Consider the following 9,281-nt stretch of genomic DNA (forward strand, 5'->3'; position numbering starts at 1 on the left):
TGAGAAAGGGAGAATGTGGGATTTTATCTCTTAAGGAAGGGGCATAAACTGTATAATTTGATTTTCCCTTGTACCTGAGTCCCTATATTGATAAGAACAGGGAGTTTACTTTGCAAAAATGAGATCCTAAAACACAGATTTCATGAAAACACTTATCTGTCTATACTGAAACAATATCTCCTCTTAAGACATGTGAACAACAAAAAAATACAATTGAACTTGCATAAAATTAAAGGTCCAGGAGAATGATTATAGGCTCTGGGAAAGAAGGCAACCAGGGGACTTGGACTGCATGTTACATAAATGGACCCGAGAAGTAGATTTATAATGGAGAAGAATCTCCATCATCCAAGGACCAGAGAACTTTAGGTCTAGCAACCTTGTATCCATGAGAACAGTAGAATCTTCTGTGATGTCACCAGTGTTGTGGTGATACCAACTGCCTGTGGGCTATTCCTTCAGAGCCTACTGGGTTCAGAAGCAGGCATGTTGTCCAGGCTGCACAGGATATTTCGGAGGGAGAATAGAATACAGACAGAAACCAGGCCTAGGCAGAAGAGGCAGAAGGAGGCTGGTCTTCTGTCTTGTTGGGGAACAAGAAGGAAGAAATGGTCATGGGGAAGGCACAGTGAGTCCTGGGCAAGGGTCAGGGAGCTTCCTGGAAGAGGTGGGCTTAGGCAGGTCCTACCAGTAGTAGGGCTTAAGATCTGGATCCTTGATATTACTCAATTGCAGACCCAGATTCAAGAATTTCAGATGATTAGTTTTGCAGAGAGCCAGGAATTTACAAGCCTGCAGTTGCTTTGCTCAGAGATCTTAACTTCCTGATTTGAGAATTATGTCAGGGGAAAACTCTGTGAGAAGAGCACAATGGTGCTGTCAAGATAGAGTGTTGAAGCCCATAATCCTCAACAATTTCCTGTAGTTTATATGAGTATGTGAAACCAAGGACAGGGAACGATATTCTCCTACTCCTTAATCAACGTCTCAGACACTTTGGTTTTGAACAAACATGATGTGGCCTGATTTACTGTATGGGTTAGTGTAGTAGAGTGTGAGCTTGCATCACCAATTTTAAGAAGTCCTGACAGGTGTTCGCTTGTGGGAGATGTTAGGTACTAGTGTTTATGGTCAATCTGTTGGTGCTAAGCATTATGGAGTAAATACATTGTCCGATAAGACCTGACAGTGCCCTCCCATGCTTCTTGCCTGGGTCTGCTTATACAATTGAGGGCTAGGGGGACTGTAGTAGTGAGTGAGGCTTATGTTTAGTGAAGGTGGTTGGGAACAGGGACATAGCTGAGGAGTCCAGCTCAAAGATGATTTTCGGTTCTTTCAGGGATTCACTGTGTCTCTAGAATTTCCTGTTCCTTGGGCTTATGTTTGGGACTAAGTATAGTTTCTCAATTCCCTGTCAATTTATCTCTACAAGTTTACTAGTGTTGATCTACCTACAGGGTCTGTTGGAAAGGCATCATCACAACCGTCCAACATCAATGAGGAGGAGCAGAGAATGAAGAGGTTGGACAAGCTCAAAAGGGATCTCCAGAAGATGGAAAATGAGAGAAATGAACTCCGGGGAATCCTGGCCCATTATACTAACAAGGACTTGAACGACAGGTAGTCATTATGCCCAGTTCTTTGCTGAGTCTCTTGGGCCCTCTATGTTAATCCCAGATTTCCTCTTATCACAGGAGGCTACAATTCCAGGCTGACTTCATGTCCAAATTCATTTTGCTGATTGGATGTTCAAGACAGAGCCTGAATTTCATTCAGATAGGAATGAGATGGGTTCACGGGCTCTTACAATTCCTCCAAAAGTATATTGGAGCCTGTGGCATGACTCAGAGTCTGGGATATGGGGAGTAGTATGTGAGTTCTCACCCTGCAGTTTTAAAAATATGGACAGGTATTGATTTGTTGGAGATGCTAAGTACTGTGTATTTATGATAAATCATTATTGTAATAAACCTGGAAGTACTTTGGGCGCAATTAGTCCTGTCAATATGTAGAGGGGCCCAGTCACACATGCTGCCTCTCATTATTTCTGGACTGGAGGCATTTCATCGCTGTTCTCTCCAATTTTGTTCATGATAATCTGAGATGATGACCCATCATTGCATCTATGTGGCATTCTTATTGTTTCTGAGTGTGTGTGTGTGTGTGTTCCACTTATGATCTAAGGAGTCTGCAGTATGTGATGGGGCAGAGATTTTCCCTAACTCATTTTCTAATGATTTTGATGAATCCAGGGAGCCTCACTTTGAGCAGGACAGCAAGTATCTTCTGTGTTCACTTTGGGTTACCATTGAAAACTCATGGTGTATGTTATAAAGCCTTTTCCCTGTAAATACTGATTATGTCCTTTGGAAATTTATGGACAAAAGTTCCAATGATTGATAATTCATTAAATGAAAACAGAAGTGCCTTCTCAGGATTAAGGTGGACCCAGTCCTGTGGCACAGGCTCCTGGAAAGTTGTTGGAGAGCTAGTCTATTTTTTGAAAGCCTCTAAAGCACGCCAGCTCCCTTCTTTTACTTCCCTGGCTCTACTGGCCCCATGCGAAGAGTAACAGGTTTAATAAGCACCTGGAGAACCAGTACCAAGGAGGAAGGATGTGGCAATAGGGGCTGGGGTAACTGACGATTCAGCTTGAATTGACTTGATCCCTGTATCCTTAGTTCATGGGGATATTTGCTCCTTGGGCCATGCCCTCCCACAGGAACAACTTTGAGAAGTTCATGCTTACAATGCAATACCACCAAATGATGACTGACCTCAAGAAAATGCCACAAGAGATCAGTGAAGCCTTGTCCAAGAGCCAGAAACTGACTAAAGAAAATCACTCATACTGGTGAGTGACTAACATGGTCATGACACAAGCACTAGGCACAGAATGTGTCTGCCCATCCTTGTCTTTGAACCAAAGTGAGGGCTCAGGTTATATACTGTTTGCCTCTTAAAAGGAATCTTGCCCCTTCAATGCAAGGCTCTAGGCTTTTTACCTCTTAGACACATTTTGAACAAGTGTGAAGGGTCTGTGAGCCCCTCTAGACATTTTTCCTTTCCAACTCAGTATCATTGAGATAGTAAACATTTGCACCATCATGGAGATATCAATCAACCTTGAGCCTCTTGGGCTCTGAAAGGAGATTTATACTTTGGATTCTGTGAGACATATAGAAAGATTGTCTACATTTTGAGTGTGTTCTCTCCTAGAGAAGGTCTGCTCTCTAACTACAGATAGGTTTTTAACACCATGGGCCCATTAGTACACATAAGGCCCATGTCCTTTTCTGGGAGATACATGAGAACCTACTGGTGTCAGCGTTTTTAGAAGTACTTTGAGTCTTCTGGAATGTGGCTGTCCTCTGCATTTGACTTTACTCTATGCAATATTCCATGGCTAATCTGGACTATAGTCTGAGGCTGACTGGGGATCAGGGCCCATGAAGGTGGTTGGTACATGGAGGAGTAGGAAGAAGATGGATGCTCTCTGGGAGTCAACCATTTTTGTTTTTGGCTCAGGATCAATAATTGCCAACTCCTAAGTGAATATAACCATCAAAAGCACAAAGTCAAGATGTTGTGGACTGAGAAAAGGGAACTGCTACAGGAGCAGATTGCACTGGAAGAAGACAGCAAGCTAACGAACATTTTGTGTATAAAAGGCTGCGAGGTTTTGAATGACCCCTGTACCAAGCAGCATCAGGTAGGATGAATGAATATAAGGGGCAGCTTACTCTCTTCTCTAAACATAGACACAGGCCAGCCCATGTAACCATCCTGAACCTTATCCAGGAACTCTCCTATGTCTCATCCAGTTATTCATTTCTCTGATCATTTACAAGACTTTGTGTGGAGTTAGCCTCTTACAGGACACTGGAGGATAGGCAAGCAGATCCTCCTGCTGAAGTAAAAGCTGCAGTTCATTATGATGTATAATTTGAACAAACACTACCCACCTACATGCCATTATGTTAGAAAGGTACTATGTGGGTGCATCCATTTTAGTAGAACAGAACTTTGATAAAGTCAGGTCTTTAGCTCATTTGCTTTGTAGGAGTCATTTGGGTGCATTGCAAGATGGTCTCTTTACCCTGGCGAGATCTTGTTTCATACAGAAAGAGCCTGAATAGTATCTTGACAGTTCTGTTATCTCTCAGTTTTCCTATAATCCTTTCCTAGAGCTTAGATTGTAGAGCTGACTGGATGAACAGGGATGTGTGAAAACTTCTCTCATGCTGAGGGTTGGGATGAGACATGTGAGACTTCAAGAATAAAATGTCTCCAACTTTCTCACCATAGGCTAAGATGTGTGTTCCTTAAGCAGTATCAGTCCCCAAGAGTTGGATATCAGAGTCCTGAATCTCACTTGAAACATCAGATATTTATAGACTACATTCAAATCTTCTTCCAACATTTTGGTGTCTTCATACATTCCTGCTCACTTATGATTTCTGTAGAGTGTGTGTAAGTGTGTGTGAATATGTGAGGATTTGAGTGTGTGTGTTTGTGTGTATGTGTTTGTGTGCTTGTGAGTGTGTAAAATGTATATTTGCACAAATATGTATATTGTTGGTTGTATTGAGTGTCCATGTATTTACCTGTGGTTTTGGTCAATCTATATGTATCATAGTCCCTTGAGCCCAAGTGTCTCACTGACCTTGAAACTTGCTGAGTATATCATGGGTATGGCTTGCTTCAGTACAGATTCCCCCTCATAGTTCTGCAGAGTGCTGATTTCAGATAAATCATTGCCTGTTAATTCACTCACCTCCTTTGGACTGACATTCAGGATGTTTTTTATATAATATGAATTGTAATGTGTTGTAAAATTTCTGGATAATAACTGTGGAAAACTGTATTTACTACCATGGTCTTTTCAGGAATAGCACGTAGGCTTAGGGAGCAGAGTGTGTTTCACCTTGGAGTTTGCTGGAGGATGATCTTGAAACCCTCTGTCTTAGGATCCTGAAAGGTGTGTGGATCCACTTGTCTCTGCAGAGCTTATAACATACTTATAGGATTAGCAAGCATCTGCATGGAAAAAGTGCCTAACTCAGAAATAAGTACTGGCTGGGCAGTACAACCCGGGTTAGTCTACGAGCCTTATACACTGTTTAGGTACCACTACCTCCTCAAGTGACAGTAAATGTGCTGAAACATAGCAGTATTTTTATTGATCTCTGTGTGGGAGATGGGTGGATGTGTATGTGTGTGTGCTTTTGTCCATTTATGTTTTAGAATATTTATGTTGTGCATTTGAATAATGGTTGGTACTTGTTATTGGTGCCTGTATATACAGCTGTGTGTTCAAGTTATTGTGTGTGTGTGTGTGTGTGTGTGTGTGTTCATGTGTGGGAAGACATGCCTTGTCTCTGTGCATATATGTATATATTACATGTATATATTCATAGATTCACTTGGTAAGCAAACATCCTAAATGGTAAAAGAAAACATCTTTAATGAGAAAAGTCCTCTGCCATTTCATTTTGCATCAGGGAAACATCAAATACAGCAGCCCAACATCATGCCTCTCCACCTATCTCATTAGAAAATAAGGAGACAAGATGGTGTAAAGTCAGATTTTCAAGGGTTTGTATAGGAAAAAGTATTTCTGTGCATAGAAATCATTTGTAAGAAAACAAAGGACTGTGGTACATAAAAATATGGATGAGGCTTCTCTATCAAATCTATGTTCCTGAGAATCATAAAGGCTGGCTTAGCCATTGTGTCCCTTGTCTGCTCTTGGTGAATCCTGCCTGTGCACTGGAAGGTCAGGCGGTTCAGTACATCTTCTCAGCATCCTAGTTTGTTTTCCTCAGTACCTGCTACAATTTTCTTTCCAACCTTGACTACATTTAATTCAGTTTTCTGTGGCCATGGAAATTGTCCAGAGTGTTATAATTTGAATGATTGAGTTCTTTGGTATTGCATTGGTACTGAGCCAAAAGGTCATATACATGGTGAAGTGCAAGAACAGGGCTGCCTCAGACACTTAGAAGTCTGAATCACAATCCCTGTGTTCTGTCTGCAGCTCTCTGTAACTGCTGTTATTGAAAATCATTTGCTCTGAGTTAAAATCATCCTCCAGGAGTGTTGGGAAAAATGAATACCCTCAGACATTGCTGGTGGTGTCAAATGGTGTATCCCTTTGAGATGCCATGTACAATTTTTCAGGAAGTTGAACTGCAATCCCCAATGAGCCACCAATTCCAGAACCAGAAGTAGGTGTCCATAGAGAATAAGGGCAGATGATGGTTTTAGGTTTAGGTTTCATAGAAGACCCAAACTAGAAACTATGGAGATGTCCATCAGTAAAGGAGTAAAAATTACATTGCAGTTCAGCCTTTCCAGGACTATTGCCAGTGTGATAATGCATGCCACTAATGAGGCTTATTTTCCTCAAAATATTCCCAACAGAATCTCCTTACAGGGAGAAAAGTTTCACTCTGCATCCTGGTTATGGAGATTTACTAGTTGCCTGGGCTCATTGCTTTGGTTCCAAAGTCAAACAGGCTATGGAAAATGGAGGCCCTATTGGAAGATGCCGCTCACTTTGGAGCCCCAGAAATTCAGTAAATAAGAGGCAGGAACAGGCTGGTCCACTTCTGTCCATTGTGCCTTCACTGGATATATAATATGCATGGAATATTGGAGAAATGTTGTATTTTACTTTAACTCCATCACAGTATATAGTTCATAGTTCAGTATCAATCAATTTTTTTTTTTAATTTGAGAAACACATCCAGGCCCATGTGCTTCTTGGCCATTCTCCTTTGGGGATATATAGGACATGACCTCAACTGAAGGGTCTTACTGCATTGTCCTGCTGAGTAAACCTGGTGTTTGCTGGCAAGTTCTCAGCAGGCCTTTTTCTCGTCCTCCCCTCAGTCTGAAATACTCCAACAGAAGCACAAACAGGGTACTCAGAGCCAATATTTCTTCAGGAGCACTGAGTGTGCATAGCAAGTGCACAACCACTGCATCTCATTCCTGTAACCATGGCAATCTTGGGCTGCATTTTTCCTTTTTGCTATACTATATGTGATGATGCCTTTATTTTGTTTAGACTGTGTTCCAGCAAGGGTGCATGCTTGGAAGGTTTCAGAGAAGTGCTGACGGACATCAAGATCTGCTGGGCATCCAGGAAGAGTCTGAGAAGGTCATTCTTTGCTGATCTTAATTATTTCATGGTGATCAGTCATGTGAACTTGAAAGCCTTTGTGGTATCATCTATAACACATCACAGGCAGAGCCTTGGAAGGACTTTTCCATCAGCAATGCCCCCCCCACCCCAAAGAGGTATGCCTACTTTCATCTTGAAGAGGTTCTTATCACCATTGACTGCCTTTGCACTATTTTTCCAAGGCCAGCAACAACATATAGGGCCCTGTTTTAAATCTGCAGCAATAGAATGATGTTTAACTTAATTATACTGTTTGGTTTTTTGTTAGTATTTTCATTGTTTTCAGTATTTGGTATTCTTTGTTTTCGTTTGAAGATTTGGTAATTACTATTGTTTTGTTACTGTATTTGATTTGCTGTTTAGATAAGTCTATATACTTCATAAGTTGACTCCTCCTTTAAGCTGATATTGAATAAAATTAATGAATTTTTATGAATCAAACATAATCTCTAATTTTTCTTTCATAAGGACTTACTGTGTTCATGTGTGGTTCACAATCTTCTAACACTAATAGTATCAGGTGAGAATGGACCTCTTCAAGTATCATGTGGCTGAGGCTTCATAATTAGGTCTCAGTTATCCAGAGCTACACAGAGAATTGTGCTTTTGATGTGGGTAGTGGCTGTCTTAGTCAGGGTTTCTGTTCCTGCACAAACATCATAGCCAAGAAACAAGCTGTGGAGGAAGGGGTTTATTCAGCTTACACTAACACATTGCTGTTGCTCACCAGATCACCAAAGGAAGTCAGGAGTGGAACTCTAGCAGGTTAGGAAGGATTTTCTGATGCAGAGGTCATTGAGGGATGTTTCTTACTGGCTTGCTTTCCCTAGATTGCTAAGCATGCTCTCTTATAGAACCCCAAAATACCAGTCCAGAGATGGTACCAACTATAATTGGCCCTATCCCCATGAGCATTAATTGCAAAAATGTCCCACAGCTAGATCTCATGGAAGTACTTCCCCAACTGAAGGTTCTTTCTCTGTGATAACTCTATCCTGTGTCAAGCTGACACACAAAACCAGCCAGTACAGTGTATCAAACTCTGTGGATCCCAAAGTCATGATGAAAAAAGTATCCAGGTTGTATCTTTATAGTCATAAGATAAGCTACATTAGCTATTTATAATGTACATCTTTGTGGATGAGCAAGTGGAACAAAATACTTGAAACACATCGAATACATCCCAGGAAATAAAACTTTTCAACTTGAGAAATTAAAAATCTTCTGTATCATACATGGAGTTATTTGAATAAAAATGGCTGTCAAAGGCTCATATATTTGAATGCTTGCTACCCAGTTCATGGAACTGTTTTAGAAACACTAGGAGATATGTCCTTGCTGGAGGAGGTATGTCACTGGAAGTGTGCTTTGGGGTTTCAAAACCTCATGCCAGTCCCTGTCTCTGTCTTTGAATCTCTCTGCCTCTGTGTCTCTCACAGTCTGTTTTTGCCACTCTGTGTCTCTCTCAGTCTCTCCCTCTCCCTTTCCTTCCCCTCCTTCCCCCTTATCTCTTTCTCATCTTCTGTCCCTTCCTCCCTCCCTCCTTACATTACTCTCTCTTTGTCTCTCTCTTTCTATCCACCCACTCACTTGCTCTGTCCTCCCTTTTTATCCCAAGAACTAAGTTGGAGAAGCCAATGTCATGTCCAAGAAAGTAGACTTTCAACCAAACGTTATCAAACGAGATGGGGAAGGACACTTCACACTCATCAAAGGAAACATCTACCAAAAGGAAGCCTCAATTCTGAACCCCACTGCCTCTAGAGCAACAGCTTCCAGATTTAAAACCAAACTTTGATAAAGCTCAAAACACACATTGAACATCACATAATAATGGGATACTTCAACATTCCAGACACACCATGGAACAGGTCACTTAAACAGAAGCTAAGCAGAGACCCAGTGTAATTTAGAGAATTTGTAAAGCAAATGGATATGGCAGATATCCACAGAACATTTCACCACCAATCCAAAAAGAAGATACCTTCTTTTTATCATGCCATGGAACCTTCTACAAAACTAACTATATAACCAGATATAACAAGATACAAGATACAGATAAAACAAGCCTTAACAGATACAAGAAGAT

The 9,281-nt window shown here is 41.2% G+C and overlaps 1 protein-coding gene across 1 annotated transcript; it reads left to right on the forward strand.

The window, feature by feature from the left end:
* The first annotated feature begins 474 nt into the window (after window positions 1-474).
* LOC127690759 (uncharacterized) lies at window positions 475-7,183 on the forward strand. Its single transcript, XM_052190292.1, has 5 exons — window positions 475-628; window positions 1,458-1,620; window positions 2,723-2,854; window positions 3,529-3,712; window positions 7,076-7,183. The coding sequence occupies exons 1-5, from the start codon at window positions 487-489 to the stop codon at window positions 7,181-7,183; spliced, it is 729 nt and encodes a 242-aa protein (XP_052046252.1). The 5' UTR covers window positions 475-486.
* Window positions 7,184-9,281: the final 2,098 nt, after the last annotated feature.

This window comes from Apodemus sylvaticus, chromosome 8 (assembly GCF_947179515.1).
Source record: "Apodemus sylvaticus chromosome 8, mApoSyl1.1, whole genome shotgun sequence".
Lineage (NCBI taxonomy): Eukaryota > Metazoa > Chordata > Mammalia > Rodentia > Muridae > Apodemus > Apodemus sylvaticus.

Coding starts and splice junctions, on each gene's coding strand:
- LOC127690759 (XM_052190292.1), top strand. CDS start 487: ATGTTGTCCAGGCTGCACAGGATATTTCGGAGGGAGAATAGAATACAG. Junction 629..1,457: donor ATGGTCATGGGGAAGGCACA/GTGAGTCCTGGG, acceptor ATCTACCTACAG/GGTCTGTTGGAAAGGCATCA. Junction 2,855..3,528: donor AAAGAAAATCACTCATACTG/GTGAGTGACTAA, acceptor TTTTTGGCTCAG/GATCAATAATTGCCAACTCC.